At 39.0% G+C, this 18,797-nt stretch overlaps 1 protein-coding gene across 4 annotated transcripts in view; it reads left to right on the plus strand.

Moving 5' to 3' along the window:
* Nucleotides 1-18,581, plus strand: part of LOC142599177 (phosphatidylinositol 3-kinase regulatory subunit alpha-like) — a 37,818-nt gene extending 19,237 nt beyond the window's left edge. For 3 of the 4 annotated variants that reach the window (XM_075739024.1, XM_075739025.1, XM_075739022.1), the window contains 9 exons: nt 3,355-3,457; nt 4,135-4,233; nt 4,356-4,536; nt 4,999-5,124; nt 9,246-9,388; nt 9,658-9,834; nt 9,939-10,007; nt 12,336-12,506; nt 14,020-18,580. In XM_075739024.1, coding sequence (XP_075595139.1) covers nt 3,414-3,457; nt 4,135-4,233; nt 4,356-4,536; nt 4,999-5,124; nt 9,246-9,388; nt 9,658-9,834; nt 9,939-10,007; nt 12,336-12,506; nt 14,020-14,209 — 1,200 coding nt within the window. In that variant the 5' untranslated portion in view covers nt 3,355-3,413 and the 3' untranslated portion in view covers nt 14,210-18,580. Of the gene's footprint in view, nt 1-1,406; nt 2,032-3,354; nt 3,458-4,134; nt 4,234-4,355; nt 4,537-4,998; nt 5,125-9,245; nt 9,389-9,657; nt 9,835-9,938; nt 10,008-12,335; nt 12,507-14,019 lie in introns of those variants that run through there. The other variant, XM_075739021.1, reaches the window with a different exon arrangement.
* The last annotated feature ends 216 nt before the right edge of the window (nt 18,582-18,797 follow it).

Below are 18,797 nucleotides of genomic sequence, written 5' to 3' on the forward strand. Positions count from 1 at the left end.
GGGTTAAGATTACTAGATATGTGGCTTAAGCTAGTTAATGGTCCTGCTATTTCCCTTAAGTGTTAGTTTCCTCTATCACTAACCTGATTATACAAGTGTGGGCAGTCCAGAATTTGGCCACCAGTGAAACCCTGGAGAAGTAATTTTTCCTGAAAGCCTTAATTCAACAGAATAAAAAAAAAAATCTTACTGATCCCACATGAGACCTAAATGCAGCAATGTAGTCTTTGTAGGAAATCTTTATAACCTAATTTATATAATTACCTTGGCAAGTCAACTGTTTGGGTCGCAGGTGGGCTAAACCTCCAAGTTCAGTGTTTGGACTTGTGTCTGGGATGATTTTAAGTATCCTATTTCATTTTGTAAATGGAAGGAATCTTTGGAGCATGTCTACCTAAACAGGGAGAGGAGAATCTACTTCAAAATGAATTTAAGCTTGTTAACATATAAAGCAAACTAGCATGCATTTTTTTGTAGCTATTGGTACTCCAGACATGTTCTTATATGTTAATCCTTGTCTAAAGGGGGTGAGCTGATGAGAGGCACAGAGGGAGGGTAGATGTGTGTGAAATATTTGGGAAGGATATAAATTGTGTTAATTTTTTAATGAGTATTTGTGCGATAGAGCACATTTCAGCTGCACCAGGATTTCTTATGATGTAGGCACAGATAGTTGCTACAGCTACTCTTTGTTGTTGTTATTTTTGGTATCTGGTTTTCTGCCCCCGTAGATTATAGTGAGTATAAAGCATTCGGATTACTTTACATCATAGCATTCTGCTCAGGAATTAATAGTCTATTCTGTACATGTTTCTTCCAAGAGGTCTGAGAGAGTTACAGTCAGTGATGGAGGGGGAGTTAAGAAGGAATATTTCTAAATGGTAGGAGAATACTGATGACATAATGTCAAGTGAGGAAGAAGACACTGACAAGGACTCTTGCTTTTAAAAACAATTAACTTGATAAATAGCTCAATGAGAACAGGGTAGAGAAACAGTGTGAAAAGGCAGACTAAATCTTGTTGTATCCTGACAGACTGGCTTTTTATGTTCAGCAAAATAATTTTTCAAGATCTTGCTCAGTTTTGACTTTCTTCCATGGTTTAAGAGACTGCTGAATGTAAGATTACAATATTTGATTTTTAGATTTCAAAAAGAGTTAATCCAGATCAATTGGAATTGTATTTTATTACAAAATGATAAGCGGAGGAAGGCATTTCTGCAGTAAGCACATTTTATATAATAATATATCTCAGACCTGTGTGTCCATTAAAATTATATAAATCTATACAGTTTAAAAACATAACCCATATTTCATTATGTGAAGATATATGTCTATGTGTATGTATGTGTATAATGCGTGTGCAATAGATACACATATACACACGTGGAGTCACGCTCTTTTTCCCTTCCACCTTTTATAGCTTTTTGAATGGTAAACTTTAGGCGTCTGAGTAGGAGAATGAAACTGAGAAGTGACTGACCTACCTCTAAAGGGAGCTGCCCTGTGTGTGATTGCGCCTGTGTTGTGTGTGCACGTATGTAAGAGCTACATGCTGCAGCATATCAGCCTTTTGTCATCCTGCCAGGATTGGACTGTACCATGATGCAAAATCAGGAAAACAAACTGGGAATGTGGGTGAGGAGAGCTCACTCAGTCCTTTTCTTTGTAATACTAGGTGGATATTGCAGTTCTACTAAATGTAGATTCTTTCAGAAACTAAAAATGGTTTAAGATTAATGTAGAACAAAATGATGAAACAGGAATGGTCTGGTGACATTCTTTTGACATGATTGGCTGAGGATTATGATGTAATAGGTTACAGTGCAGCCCCTTATAGGTTTTAAAATGAATTCCAAGACACCATTACAAAGAGAGCCTGACACTTTTCTTGTATCTGAGCTTATTCAGTGAAACTCATACAAATGTACAATACTGTTTGGAATATGGAAGAACTGGATATAGAATATCCTAAGACAGATATAAATTGTGGCACAGACTTGATGTTTTACATAGAAATGGATCCACCAGGTAAAACTGCATTCTTATTATGGAAGACTTAATTCATTTTGGTCTTTATGATAGCTGCTGAAAAATTCTTAGTGGATATGTAGGATTTCTTTACTTTGTCATTGATACAAATAAGTTTTCTTTTTTCCTTTTTCCATAAATTAGCATTAAATTGTGTTTTAATGCATGGTTGTAGTAATTAGAATCATAACCTGTATAAATACCTGTCTGCTTACTTAATTGAATTTTTACTGAATTGACCTGTTTCTGTTTTGGTTTTATTCTGTCAGATGTAGTTCTAGCTCTGCTATTTATATAATAAAAATTTTGCATTTCTTTTATTATTATTTTTGCTTTCTCTCTTCCACACTGTGACTAAAGGAGATGCTGTAATAGCATTTTTATTTCCTGAAACAATGATTACAAATCATTTTTGGATTGTTTGAGGAAAAACAGATTTTAAAATCTAGCAATATTAATTGAATGCCTTCACATATACAAAAATTATACTTTCTTGATATTCATTGGAACTGTAAAAACATTGTCTTTTGTGCCAGTCATAATATACAGACAGGGATGTTCATAAGGAATGTTGTATTTACTGGAGAGCTAAAACAGCTGGACTGATTTTTAATCCTGATTCCAATTCCCCCTTGCTACTAAGTCAGGAGTGCTGCAGTATCTTCTCTGGCACCCACTGGTATATGTATGCAGCTTTGACATTGAGAAAAGGGGGATGTGGTTTTTTAATCAGTCCTGGCATTTGGAACACAATTTATTCTGTAGAATACTAAGATTAACACAAGGGATATTTGGGTCACAGATGGGTTTCTTAAAGTGTTTTTTGGCAAATCATCACACAGAATGTTGAGAATCACAGAAACCCAATTCTTCTTAAAATAAGCAGTATTGCTGTGGATTTGCATCTTTTGTTACTCAGCTTCTAGGTGAGGAAGCAGCAACGTTCCTCTAAGATCATTACATGTGAGAAAAAAAAAAATTATTTACCTGAAGATAGTGGAAGAAGGTAAAAGCAAACTTCAGAATTTTTTTTCTCAAATGCTTTCTTCACAGGGTGAGGAGATGATTATGGTGTTATATTTTGTTTAAAATATATTATTGCAAGGCTAACATACTTTTTTGAAACAATGCATCTTCTTTAATTATATTGTTTTCAGTAAAGTATCTTGATTCCTCCAATGTCTTTTAAAGACTGTTAGTGATGGAAAACTCTATTTTATAACTTTTTTTTTCCCCTCGTTCATGTAATAATGTGTAATTTCAAGGAATATATGGTCAGGTTTTCAATGAGTTATAATCAACTTTTTCTCCCTTTATCTGCAGCACTGCCTCCTAAGCCACCAAAACCTAATACAGTAACTAACAACAGCGTGAATAACAATATGTCACTACAAGATGCTGAATGGTACTGGGGAGATATCTCAAGGTAAATCAACTCAAGACATGTATTTCTTATGTTTGGTTTTATGTTCTTGCTGTTATTCTGTGTGTATGTATTCTTCTTAAGTATAGAAAAATTATAGTTCTAAGAGCCATTTTTAGGATATTTTCCAACACAAGCATATTACAGTTGGTTTTATTCCAAACATGACTAAAAAGTTACTGGCAGTCAGAATGTAATATGTGCAATGACTTGGTGATCTGTTATTTTTAGACAGCTATATGAAATGCTAGCATGAAAGGACACCACCAAGAAATAACTATTTTCTTCTTGTCTTTCATCCAGAACCTCAACTGTAAGCACAATAGTTAACAAGCCAGACTCATGAGTGCCATATATTAGCAACATTTTTAACTTTACTATATATAGGTGCATTAGACTAGCACTGGCAGCTCCAGTTGTGCTTGTATGAACAAGCAGAAAGACCTTTGCATGAATATAACTTTATTCTAGCAGTGAGAGGACATAGAATATACCATTTTTATATCCCAGTTGTTCTCTAGTAATGTTAAATAAGCTATTAAATAACTGTATTTATTAATATGGAGATCAAGAAGGCTTATAAAAACAGTTATTTTAAAACAGAATAATTTAGAGCATAGTGAGAAGATAAATGAGTGAGAAGTAGCTGAAATGTTTGGTTACTTTTGCTTTCATTTTAGAGAAGAAGTAAATGAGAAGCTTCGAGACACTGCTGATGGTACCTTTTTGGTACGAGATGCTTCAACCAAAATGCATGGGGACTACACACTTACGCTAAGGTAAGATAATTATGCTAGGTCTGTAAAATGACAGTAAAATGCAATACCACATTTAAAATATAGTGTTCCTTAGGAAATAGTATTTGAAGTATGCCTAACTTCTCAACAAACTTTATTTGCAGGAAAGGAGGAAATAACAAATTAATCAAAATATTTCACCAAGATGGGAAATATGGCTTTTCTGACCCATTAACTTTCAACTCTGTGGTTGAGCTAATAAACCACTACCGGAATGAATCTCTAGCCCAGTATAATCCTAAACTGGATGTAAAATTATTATATCCAGTATCTAAGTACCAGCAGGTAATTTGGTCTATTTTCTTTGTGTTACACTTAAATACAGAGAAATTACTGCAGACTAGGGAGTCATTTATCATGAAGAACTTCAACTCTGTTAATATTTGAAAAAATAAAGTGGGTATAAAAATGGATGCTTTTGTTTAAAATCAACTTCACAATTTGCATATAAATACTGCAGATACATTATTAAGAAATAAACATATGTTATTAAATATCCCACTCATTGATGATGAGATATATAATTTTCAGTATAAAAGTGAACACTTGCAATGCAAAATTGCTTTTTGTCATTAATTTTATTTCTAATTTGCATATTATGCATATAGTATATCATATCTCCATATTGATAAAAAAGAAGTCACATTTACCATGTAACTATCTGGTCATTTTTAAGCAGTTTTATCCTGAAAATCTGTGCAATATTGTTTCTTTATGGAATATCTTTACTTCTGCTCATCATCCCAGGATCAAGTTGTAAAAGAGGATAGCACTGAAGCAGTGGGAAAGAAATTACAAGAATATAATACCCAGTTTCAAGAAAAAAGCCGAGAATATGACAGACTCTATGAAGACTACACAAGAACATCTCAGGTGAGCTAGATTTGAAACCAAAGGGAGAGTGGAAAACTTCTGTAGATTTAGAAGAATATTACTGTAAATTCATACTGCCATCTTCCTCCAACCTCCTTCCTTCCACCACCACTACCATTGCCCAAAAGAGGAGACATATCTGATGTGCTCGCTCAGTATAGTAGAACTGCTTATTCATGTTTGAATAGTCACCATCTGTAACCTAACCCTGTGCTCAAGTTTGACACCTGCATCCAAAGCGAGCACAGAACTGTCTTGATTTACCAACACTTCTGCATACTGACCTCATCAAGTTGAGTTAATGTTTTCAAGACACATCCACAGGGAAGCATTGTATTTTATTACTAGTTTTTTAAGGATCTGGTTTCATCTATGCAGGGTGGAGTGATGATGTGTAGATACAGTGCAGGAATGAAAAGCTGCCTCTATCCTTCTTACATCTTAATGAACTATTAGACAAGTCTTGAAGTGCCAGTGAATTAGTGCTGTTTTACAGCCCCAGAATCAAGACTGCTTCTTAAAATGTTCAGGAAATACACCTCAAAATAACTGAAGAAAAGTGGAGGAGTGCAGGCAACTTGAACTTAAAATACTTAGGTATCGACTAGCTATGTAGGGGCAGGAGGATAGACTAGATGACCTTTTGAGACCTGTCCAACCCAATATCTTATACCTTTATTTCAGAAAGCCAGATGTACTTCTAAGATCATTAGTTGGTACAAAGGGCAAAGTGCATTGCCATGAGGCTCTAATCATCACAAATAAAACTTATTTATAAAAAAAAAAGATTGTAGCTAGCTCTTTGTCTAGCAGTTTTTCTTTCTTGGAAAACCTCACTATGGAAAGCTTCATCATGGTAGCCTTTTGTATAGGTCTATTTTCTCTGTTTTGTAAGGCACTAAAGATGTAATGTGTTCTGGTGAAGGGATATTGAAGTTGTTCTGTGTCCTGGTTCTGGCAAGGATAGAGTTAATTTCACAAGGAGCCAGGACAGATGAGCCAAGCTGGCCAGGGGCTATTCCATACCATGGGACGTCATGCTCACCATAAAAGAGGGCTAGTCGAGGAGGGGCGGGCTCGGTGTGGCTCCAGGACGGGCTGAGCGTTTGGTCGGGTCCTGGGATTGTAAATTGCTTTCTGTTATCACCCATTCTGAATATCTGTTATCGGTGCTGCTGTTGATTGTTTCCCTCTCCCTTGCCATCCCAGCAAACTGCCCTTATCCCAACCCAAAGGTTTTGCCTTTGTTTTTCCATTCTCCTCCCCATCCCACCGGGGGAGGGCTGAGCGAGCAGTGGCGTGGTGCTCAGCTGCCGGCTGCCGGCTGGGGCTAAACCATGTCAGACAGTCTGGGTTACTCCTGCTTCGGGCAAAGGCAAGCCCATCTGCAGGATTGCTTTTGCTCAGGGACCAGGGTGCACTTGGTGGGTGATGAGAAAGGATGGGCAAGTCCGATGTGTACCTCGAGGGGATTTGATTTTGGGTGAGAATAGCCAATACATTACGTTGCATGATGCTAATTGCTATATGCTGTATCGATGGTATGATCATAAGACAGCTCCATCTTTTCCCATGGGCTGATCCAGACTGAACTGGAACAGCGTGAAGCTCCAGAACACCTGCAATAGATTGATGATAGCACTGTCTGGGACACAATAGCAGCAGAAGTTTTAGAGAAAGGGCAGAACATAGTCCAAACCCTTCTGAAAGCCAGTTTTGCTATAAACCAAGGTAAGATCAAGGGACCTGCACAGGACATCCAGTTTTTAGGAATAAAATGACATGACGAGCATCGTCAGATCCCAATGGATGTGATCAAAAAATAACAACTATGTCTCCACCAACTAACAAAAAGGAAACACAACCTTTCTTAGGCGTTCCAGGCTCTTGGAGGATGCGTATCCCAAATTACAGTCTGAATTGTAAGCCCTCTTTATCAATCGGCCCAGTAGAAGAATGATTTCAAATGGGGCTCTGAGCAACGACAAGGCTTTGAACAAATTAAGCAGGAAATCGTTCACGCAGTAGCTCTTGGGCCAGTCCGGGCAGGACCAGATGTAAAGAATATGTGCTCTACACTGCAGCCGAGGGGAATGGCCCTACCTGGAGTCTCTGGCAGAAAGCACCAGGGGAGACTTGAGGTTGACCCCTAGGGTTTTGTATTTGAGGACGCAGAGGATTCAAGGCCCACTACACTCCAACTGAAAGAGAGATATTGGCAGCATATGAAGGGGCTTGATCTGCTTCAGAAGTGATTGGTACTGAAGCACAGCTCCTCCTGGCACCCCGACTGCCGGCGCTGGGCTGGATGTTCAAAGAGAGGGTCCCCTCTAGACATCATGCGACCGATGCTACGTGGAGCAAGGGGGTTGCACTGATCACGCAGCGGGCTCGAATAGGAAACCCCAATCGCCCAGGACTGGCCAGAAGGCAAAGATTTTGGAATGTCACCAGAGAAGGAGGTGACACGTGCTGAAGAGCCCCCGCTGTATAATAAACTGCCAGAGAATGAGAAGCCATATGCCCTGTTCACTGATGTGTCCTGTCGCATTGTGGGAAAACATCGGAGGTGGAAGGCCGCTGTATGGAGTCCTACACGGCGAGTTGCAGAAGCTGATGAAGGAGAAGGTGAATCGAGCCAGTTTGCAGAAGTGAAAGCCATCCAGCTGGCTCTAGACGTTGCTGAAAGAGCGTAGTGGCCGATGCTCGACCTCTGTACTGACTCCATGGATGGTGACAAACGCCCTGTGGGGGTGGTTGCAGCAATGGAAACAGAGCAACTGGCAGCTCAGAGGCAAACCCATCTGGGCTGCCCCATTGTGGCAAGATACTGCTGCACAGCTGGAGAAGCTGATTGTAAAAGTACGTCATGTAGATGCCCACGTACCCAAGAGTCAGGCCACTGAGGAACATCCAAACAACCAGCAGGTGGATCAGGCTGCCAAGATTGAAGTGGCTCAGGTGGATTTGGACTGGCAACATAAGGGTGAATTATTTCTAGCTTGGTGGGCCCATGACGCCTCAGGCCGTCAGGGAGGAGATGCAACCTATAGGTGGGGTCGTGATCGAGGGGTGGACTTGACCATGGATGCTATCTCAGAGGTCGTCCATGAATGTGAAACATGCGCTGCAATCAAGTCAAACAAGCCATGAAAGCCTCCGCGGTATTGAGGACAATGCCTGAAAGAGAAATATGGGGAGGCCTGGCAGATTGATTGCATCACGCTCCCACAAACCCAGCAAGGCAAACGCTATGTTCTTACAGTGGTGGAGGCAACCACTGTGTGGCTGGAAACATATCCCGCGCCCCATGCCGCCGCCCGAAACACTACCCTCGGCCTTGAAAAGCAAGTCTTGTGGCAACATGGCACCCCAGAAAGAATTGAGTCAGACAACAGGACTCATTTCCAGAACAACCTCATAGACACCTGGGCCAAAGAGCATGGCATCGAATGAGTGTATTAGATGCCCTATCGTGCACCAGCCTCTGGGAAAAGCAAAGGCCGCCTGGTTACTTAACGCAAGGGGATCTACCAATCGAAGTGGCCCTGCCCCATCAAAAGTTTCACGACCTGTAGAAGGAGATAAAGTTCCTGTACTGCACATGAAGAATATTTTTGGGAAGACAGTGTCCTGGTTCTGGCTAGGAGAGAGTTAATTTTCAGAAGGAGCCAGGGCAGGTGAGCCAAGCTGGCCAGGGGCTATTCCATACCATGGGACGTCATGCTCACCATAAAAGGGGGCTAGTCGAGGAGGGGCGGGCTCGGCGTGCCTCCGGGATGGGTTGAGTGTCCAGTCGGTTGGTTGGTCCTTGGATCGGTAGATTGCTTTCTGTTATCACCCATTGTGAATATCTGTTATCAGTACTGTTGTTGATTGTTTTTCCTCTCCCTTGCTGTCCCAGTAAACTGCCTTTATCCCAACCCAGGAGGCTTTGCCTTTGTTTTTCCATTCTCCTCCCCATCCCGCTGGGGCAGGGGTGAGCGAGTGGCCGCGTGGTGCTCAGCTGCCGGCTGGGGCTAAACCACGTCGTTCTGTTACAACATACTGAAGTGTTTCTGTGATACAGGCCAATAAATCATCCCCTCTGATAACAATTTTAATAACTATTTTATTTTCAGGAAATTCAAATGAAAAGAACAGCTATTGAAGCATTTAATGAAACAATAAAAATTTTTGAAGAGCAGTGCCAGACACAAGAAAGATACAGTAAGGAATACATTGAAAAATTTAAATGGGAAGGAAATGAAAAAGAAATACAAAGGTCAGTGTTTATATTTCAAATTGTATGACTTTGAAGAAAGAAACAATGCCAAATATAGATCTGCCTAAAACTAAAGCAAGTTGGCAAGTTTAAAGTTGTTCAGTTGTAAGCACAGCAAGCCTCAAATAGGGTAGATGTGAACTTGCAAAACGTGTGCCTACATCTACAGAAATAATCTCTTCTCTTAAATGTGTACATGAGAAAATAGCAGATATAAAGTCATGAATAAGACTTCATCAGAGTATAACCTACCACATTATTCCATTCAGAATTATGCACAACTATGAAAAACTGAAGTCTCGAATAAATGAAATTGTGGACAGCAGGCATAGATTAGAAGAGGATTTAAAGAAGCAAGCAGCTGAATATAGAGAGATAGACAAGCGTATGAACAGCATTAAGCCAGACCTCATACAGCTGAGGAAGACGAGAGATCAGTACTTGATGTGAGTATCATTCTTAATTAACAAAACTTTTTTTAAAAGTTTTTTTTTTATTGGCATCTAACTTCTGTGACTAACAATTAATTTTATTTGCAATTATTGTCCAGGTGGCTGACTCAAAAAGGTGTTCGGCAAAAGAAGCTTAATGAATGGCTTGGAAATGAAAATACAGAAGAGTGAGTATTAAAAGATATAAATACTGGTATTTCAAGTCATCTTACACAAAAGTGAAATAAAGCATATTTAATTCCAGGACCACACAGAGGAAATCTCAAGCCTAGCTCTCCAGTAACAATGCACACTGTTAACACATGGCAGCCTATGTAATGCAAGTATTAGAAAAGACTTGATCTCACCCCCTACTCTGCCATTATTCAGGGAAGTGCATAATCCAGTTACTATAGCAAAGTACTAGAATTTAACCTATGTAAGGCATCAATATCTTGTAGAGACGTCATATGGATAGATAAATTGTTCAGAAGGTGTCTTAGGAATGGATAGGCTGTTTCCAAATTTCAAGTGTTGGTACTGTGGTGTTATCTAGTATAGTGGTACCCACATCATATCGCATTGCTATTGGAGATGATAAAATTGTGTATGCTGAAGGATGGTCTTTCTCTGGTTGTGTGGTTTGATTAATTTTTCTGGGAAATGGCAGAATAGTATTCTGTCACTTCATCAATTCAGTTTAGTATAGGTTCTGACTGGGACTTGGCTACTGAATACATTTCACTTCATTCCTGGGAAAAAAGCAAAAAGCACCCGGGTGGTGCAAATGTAAACCAAATCTAAACAAAAGCAAGCCACAAAATATCAAAAATGTAGTAACAGTGAATAATGAACAAATAGAAAATCAGAGTTTTCTATGTAATATTCATATCAACATTTTCTGCTGATGTAGTCTCCTGTGCATGCCTTTTACACTGCCTGGCTGAACATATAGCAAAAGCAGCACACTGACAATGACTGTTTTGTGGATTTACATTCTAGTTTTGTCCACATTAGTGTTCTATTTTAATTTGGCTTGGTTTAATGAGTCTCCCACTGTTATCCTGGAAATTGTGCATCTCTGCTGTGACTACATTGGTAGAAGCAGGGGATAAAAATGGCATATGCATCTTAAAGCCATGTTGTTCACTCAGTCTTAGCACAGTTCAAAGATGATATGATGGAGAATATATAGACACCCGTTTCCAGTGGTTCTCCCATCAGTTAAACAGTAGACAATGCCAGGTCATGGTTTTAACATAGCATCAAAATAGTAAGTGAAACTGTTTAAAGAAAATCTTCCTTTTCTCTCACTCTGTGACTCTCCTTGCCAGCAAGTCTGGTAAGCGCTCAGGTTTGTGCTGAAAAATTAAACTTTCAGAATATGACTTTTTTCTAAAGTTGTAGAGCAGAAAAAAATCAGTATAATGAGCAGCAGTAAAAATAGGAATACCTTTCTCTAGGTGCTGGTTGAAAATAGAGCCACTGCTGAATGCATTTGAATATCTTGCAAGACAAAGGAGTACAATGGGATAAGGGAGCTCGAGAGTGTAATCTGAAACAAAAGAACCCTTCCTCTTTCTGAAAAAACGAATTCTGTGTGTTCTGTGTGAGATGATTGCTGATTTCTGTAAACTACTTTGAGAATCTTCAGAAAGACAGAACTGTGGATGAGTGAGAAGTCATGTTTTCTTAGAACAAGGAAAACTGATTAAAAACCTATTACAGAAAGAATAAATACATTAGCCAAACACAGACTGATTGCAAGCTGAGCAGGAGAGGCAGGGCCCATCAGTGCAGGCTACTCGGCAAGTGAGGAGCTCTGGAACTACAGAATATCAAAGTGGTGTCCACACAGCTGAACCAGAGACATCTTTGATGGTGGGCTTTAGTTCAGAAGGATCTGTATAACTGAGAATCAGCTTTATAGTTGGTGGCTGTTTTGGTAGAGAAGGCCCTATATTATATGCTCTTCTCATAATCTGGTTATAGGGAGAGAGAGCACTCTACTATTCCACCCTTTCCACAAAGCCATCTCCCCTATGAATAATTAACCTGTCTACTTATATGACTGCTCATAGCTTTCCCAAGCAGCAGCTGTAGTCAATACATTGCATGATTTTTCACTGCTGACCAAGTGTTCTGATCTTTGGAAATGAAGATTATTCAGAGGGTATTGATTTCATTGGGCTTGCCAATTACCAAAACAGTGAGCAACAGTTGAAGTACCGAAGTGCTCGCAGCAGATTCTGAAAGATAACGCAGCATCCTTTTATATCCTTCTTCAGATTTACATGAGTGTTTTTAAAAGAAACAAGGACCAGAACTTCTATTTTATTTGTATTCAGTAGTCAAAATGTTGCAGTATTACATGGTTTACATCCCTAGTTTTACCAACGAGGCATCCTACTAACCACTGACTTTTTTTGTTTTTTCAAGTAATGTGAAAGGGGGGCTACTTAATGGATTTTGCTCTGCAATGTGTTTCACAAACAAATTTTGTCCTATTTCAACAGCCAATACTTTATGATAGAAGACGATGAGGACTTGCCCCATCATGATGAGAGAATGTGGAATGTGGGAAATATCAATAGAAGTCAAGCTGAAAACCTGCTGTGGGGAAAGCGAGATGGAACATTCCTTGTTCGAAACAGCAGCAAACAAGGCTGCTATGCCTGCTCTGTTGTGTACGTACCCTAATTTGTGAATGATGTAACCAACATTTGAGGCACCTACCTTGAGCCAGTGGCAGATAGACACTTGCATATGCATGGATCCCATTGGATCTTTGAGCTTAGAAGCAGACCAATAAGTCCTGAGGCCATCCTTATTGCTGCTCCATTTCCTACACAGCTTCAACCTGTGCCACTTCCACAAATGAGCCTCATGGATAAAAAGGGAAACCAGAGCATGGATGCACTCCTTTATGTGCAGCTGCTAAGTCCTGCCTATCTCCTGTCTCCCTAAGCTAACACAACAGTGAATAGAGAACTGGCTGAATGGCAGAGCCCAGAGGGTTGTGATAAGTGGCGCAGAGTCTAGTTGGAGGCCTGTAGCTAGTGGTGTGCCCCAGGGGTCAGTGCTTGGTCCAGTCTTATTCAGCATATTCATCAATGATCTGGATGAGGGGACAGAGTGGACCCTCAGCAAATTTGTTGATGATACTAAGCTGAGAGGAGTGACTGACACACTGGAAGGCTGTGCTGCCATTCAGTGAGATCTGGACAGGCTAGAGAAGTGGGCAAAAAGGAACCATATGAAATTCAATAAGGGCAAGTGTAGGGTCCTGCATCTAGGGAAGAACAACCCCAGGCACCAGTACAGGTTAGGGGTTGACCTGCTGGGAAGCAGCACTGTGGAGAAGGACCTGGGAGTCCTGGTGGACAACAAGCTCTCCATGAGCCAGCAATGTGCCCTGGTGACCAAGAAGACCAATAGTATCCTGGGGTGCATTCAGAAGAATGTGGCCAGCAGGTCGAGGGATGTTATCCTTCCCCTCTACTTTGCTCTGGTGAGGCCACATCTGGAGTACTGTGTCCATTTCTGGGCTCCCCAGTTCAAGAAAGACAAGGAACTCCTGGAGAGAGTCCAGTGGAGGGCTACAAAGATGATGAGGGGACTGGAGGATCTCTCATATGAGGAAAGGCTGAGAGAGCTGGGTCTGTTTAGCCTGGAGAAGAGAAGACTGAGAGGGGTCCTTATCAATGCTTATAAATATCTAAAGGGTGGATGTCAAGAGGATGGGGCCAGACTCTTTTCAGTGGTGCCCAGTGACAGGACAAGGGGCAATGGGCACAAACTGGAACACAGGAAGTTCCATCTGAATATGAGGAAAAACTTCTTTACTCTGAGGGTGACCAAGCAGTGGAACAGGTTGCCCAGAGAGGTTGTGGAGTCTCTTTCTCTGGAGATATTCAAAACCCGCCTGGATGTGATCCTGTGCAACCTGCTCTAGGTGAACCTGCTTTAGCAGGGGGGGTTGGACTAGATGATCTCCAGAGGTCCCTTCCAACCCCTGCCAATCTGTGAATCTGGGAATTTGGTTAAACCTAGGCTTTTACCATTATCCCACCACAGAATACAGGAATTCTGTGTAGTGACTAGCACTCAGATTTATTGCCAATACCATATTTTCTAGCTTAACTTTACTGTACTGACAAAGTAAAAACTGGTTGGGTTTTGGGTTTTTTTCCTCTTTAGGGTGGATGGAGAAGTAAAGCACTGTGTGATAAACAAAACACCTACTGGGTATGGATTTGCAGAGCCATATAACTTGTACAACTCACTCAAGGAACTGGTGCTACATTATCAACACACATCACTCGTGCAGCACAATGACTCTCTCAATGTCACACTAGCCTACCCAGTATATGCACAACAGAGGCGATGAAGATCTTAATACTCTGGGCTGTTTGCTTTTTTCTAAAGAAAAGATTTGACAACATTGAAGCCTTTGGAGAGAGAAGGCTCCTTTCAACCTTACTCAAGAATTTGAGCTGCAGTATCAAAGCTATCTGTCTTCAGATGGCATTAGAGCTTTCCTTCACATCTGCAATTGGAGGGATCACAGTATTAAGCTGTGAACGTATGTTTCTAGTCTGAAGTGTTTGGTTTTTTTTTTTTTTACTTAAGAAAAACAAGAGAGAGAAATCCTAACCTGGTCTCCCTGCAGGGACATAGGGGCCTTTAACCATGGTGCTTGTTTACAACCACTTCTGAAGCTTTACCAGCTAGAACGTTGGATTTTCCAGACACAAGGTGTAGGAGGTGTTTGTCATTTGGTTATTGGAATTTCTTGGTCACGACCTGGCTTGGATTTGGTGTTGCTGCACTCAGTGCATCCAGACATGCATCACTCTGGATGTTTTGGTTTCTGGTGTATGATATGTAGCAGAATGGCACTTTCATTTCTAAGGGACACTTTAAAAGGGCTTCAGTTAGAGTACGTTGTTCAGAGGAATTGTAATAGTGAAGTGCCAGGAAGTGTTTTGTTTAGACATTTAAAATCCTGTTTTAAGAATATATTTAAGACTGAAGAAAACAAGACATTCAAAGACATACAGTATATAATAATCTACATAGTATTGGATGACTAACTATCATTGATGGAAACTGTCAATACCAAACTGCTTCTCTTTTCCCTTTTCTGTTTGCTGAAAGCTGAATTCTTAGACCATGCTATGCAATACTCAATTTTCTTTAGGCTGTAGTCTTCTCTCAAGCATATCTACAGGTTAATCTTGCTTTTCTTGTTTCCTTGTCATCTTTTTTCTTTCTTTCTTTCTTTTGCTTGAGAATATTTTTTCCTGATGATTATTTTTTGTTATTCATTTTGTTGTTTGCTTTTTAAAAAATGTACAGGAAGCCAACAAGAGTTGGCTTCAGAATTAAAACTATGAAATATTTTACAATTTTCTTTATATAGAATATTGAGCTACTAGCTCAAAGTTTTAAAAGTTCATAATTTTTTTTACTAAATATTTTGTTGGATGGTGTCCGATAAGCTTTATTCAATTAAAAAATATATGAACATTACAAAATATCACTGAGTCCAACAATATTGTTTCAGAGATATCTTTAGAATATGGTACTGTGCTATGTTTGCTTCTTGAAAAATTTTGAACTTCTATCATGATTGTCTTTGTATTTGGAAGATGAAAAATTGCGTATCCTTCTCTGATAGTGACTGCAGAAAAAATAGAGGAAAAATTTTTACTGGAGTAGATAGTTTGGATTTCAGAATGAATCCACTCTTCAGAGTAAATAAATGACTTCTTGACCTACTGTGGCAGAATTTTTGTCAGCCTGTCAAGGTATTTTCATTTCATATGAAGGAAGTTTCTCTAAACTGTTGCCTAGGATTGTTTTTTTTGTATTAGTATTGTGAAAAAAGCTCCCACCTTTACTCAGAACAATTGGATACAACATAGAGCTAATTAAGATTGGAAAACATCTGTTTTGAAAATGATTAGGCTTTCATATTTAACATTTTGGATTTATTTTCATAAGTTTGTAGACTGAGGCAGTATCAAAGTGAACAATTCAATCATTTCAAGCACCAGAGACTTATTATGATTTAGTTAAAGGAAACAAATACATGAATCCCACTAAACTTGTTAGGAATTCGGGGACAATTCACTGAGTGGTTTGCAATGGTTATTTACTGTCCTGACCACTGAGGAAATTCACGCATTGCAAATTGATAAAGTAATGAAGTTCAGAGAAATTTTGGAAAACTTCTCACTAAATGAAGGTATGAATTTATTCTTCCCCTGAGATGCAAAGGGAAGGCCCATTACTATTAAAGGGAGTTGCACACACAGTCAAGAGTAAGACCCATGGAGTTTTCTCATAATAGCTCTGTTTTATAGATACATGTGTTTTAATTCAAAGTATGCAGTGCTTATTAGGCTATTGGAAATAATAATAAGAAATTTGCCACTCTTCAGTAGTTTTTATATTATCTTCTATTTTTTACATTATTCCTTCATTTCTGAGGCTGTAAGACTTTTGATTTTATTTTGATCTTTGATTTCCTATAGGTGTATTTTCTTACCAGAATTTATATCAGGAAACAAGATTCAGCCAACATTAATGTTTTGGGATAGTCACCACTTACTTACAAAATTATTCTGAATATTTTGTTCTGAATAGAAGTTTAGTCTTCATCCCTTCCCTTCCTCATTCCGTCCTCTTTTCAGGCCTATAGGACCATGTAAATTTGGTTTACTAATAACTCTCTTTACTATGAAAAGTGCCAACAATTACTCTAGCATGACAGTCATACTACTGGACTTAAAGTTACAAATTAGGTCAAAATACAACAATTTAATACTTGTAGCAAGTTAACACTTTGGACATATATTAAATTTTGAATGTTAAATATTTTATGAGTAAAATTGTGTTGTGCTTTTTTCTCTATAAGCAAAATATATGTAATCTGAATTGATGTTTCACTTAGTATTTCTCAAGAAATTTTATGGTAGTTAAGGCATTTGGATCTAATTTTCCTCATATTAAGAAAATTTCTGCTTTGTCATGTCAGTGGGCCATATCCTTAGCATGCCCAGCCCAGTATGGATATCATTTGTTCCTGCCGTGCTGTACTACTACTCTTCATCTGTGGTTGCAGCAGAGAAAAAAATAGCATGTGCACAAATTTGGCACTTGCTTTTCTTGCACAAGCAACAATGAGAAATAAGCACTATGTTGTGAGGATGAGTGCTTAGGGCTTCTTAAGGGGAAGTTCTGCCTACACAGGGTCTATGCAATTTGCAAGGATCACTTATGCCCTCAAAGTGGGCATGAGTGGGTTTTCTTTGGTACCTAGGTATTATGTGGCCTCTGCATTTCCCTCCCTCCTTAATGCACAGAGCTGTGTCCTGCAAAAAGCCCTATTCACTGCAGAGTTGTTTGTCCTTTGTTTACCATATCATTCACTCCAGTTTTGATTTGATCTCAGGCTAATATATACAAAAGAAAAGCACGTGGATATAACCAAAGAAACATGGTGCTTTTCTATATTTCTATTGACATGTAGGTTTTGCATCTAATATGATTCAAAGGTGGGAATTGTTTTAGTATGTTTTTTTGGTTTGGTGAATTTTTTGTTTTATTTTAAATCCACTGTAGCAGCACTTTCACAAGGCCCTTGAAAGGTATGAGACATAATACAGAGAACCAACACCCACAAGCAAAATTAGGAGTTTCTGATTTCCTTAAGTTGAAATTTGAATTTGCAGGTTTGGGGATGCATATCTGTGCATATGTGTGCACATTTACTGAGTTTATGTACGAATAAATCCCAGTATAGATGCATTTTCACCAAACATGATCATTTTGCTGAATTCATAAGTGATATCATTAACTTTGTTTAAAGACACATGCACACTAGACCTTTGTGGGTGCAGCATGTTTCCAAATACAGTTAGAAAACTGAGTTTCTGTGGTGGTGTTTTTTGGTGGTGGTGGTGTTTGGTTTTTTTATTTTTAAAAAAAAGCTTGTCTGTATGGTTCACTTATCTAAGAAATCTTGTCAAGCAGTCTGTAAAACCAAATCTTCAAATTTTCTATTTAGTGTCAACTGTTCTGTAGTAAAGAAATGGCTTTGTCTTGTAATTGGCAACAAAATAATAATGCTTGGGAAAACATTCAGATGCTTCTAATGGGGAAAACTGCCTATTTTCACACAATTCTTTTGCTATGCATGGTATTAAGTTGGTAAAGTGAATCCTGATTTTTTTTTTTTCCAGGGTCACTTTAGAAATGGGCAGCTCAAAGCACAATGCCTCTCATGGGACAAGGTTCCAAAATGCAACACTTTATGTAGAACATGTATTTACTGCAGTAGAAGACTAAACTGGACTGTGGGAGTTGGTAACATTACATTGCACTTGTCCTAATGAGACTGCATTAGCTGCCCAAGATGCTGCTATTTTTTTATTCTTGTTTTTAAAAACAAAGCTCTGTTCTGTTAAATGTCTTTAAAATATTAAGATTACTTTGGTTTAAAATGGTCTTTGAGGAGGTGGAGGGTAAAGTGGGTTGCAGATTGCCTTTAAAAGGCAACAATGAAAACATGCCTCCTTGAAATTTTGTTCAAGCTATAGAGTTGATGGAGCTGTGTCTTGGTTTTAAGTTGCTTTAGAAATTGTAGTAAGTCTTCAAACAGAATAAAGGTTGTTTTGTTGAAACTGCATTTCAGTTGTTGAGGCTTCTGTAAGGACTGACATGTCTCTACCAGAATCTTTGGCCAACTCTTCCTCTCTATATGTGGCCTACTTTGAAAATGAGATCCAAATGCTCGTATTATTAGAGGGAACTAGGGAGCAAATGATTTCAGCTGATTCACAGCCATCCTATGTATTGAACTGACTGGAGTAGTTGAGTAGCTTGAAAATAGTCTTGTGCCAAATAGTGCCAAAATGACAGTTCTGCTCATCTCATACTCTTGCAAAAGCAATACAATATTAATGATC

Source organism: Balearica regulorum, chromosome W (assembly GCF_011004875.1).
Source record: "Balearica regulorum gibbericeps isolate bBalReg1 chromosome W, bBalReg1.pri, whole genome shotgun sequence".
Taxonomy (NCBI): domain Eukaryota; kingdom Metazoa; phylum Chordata; class Aves; order Gruiformes; family Gruidae; genus Balearica; species Balearica regulorum.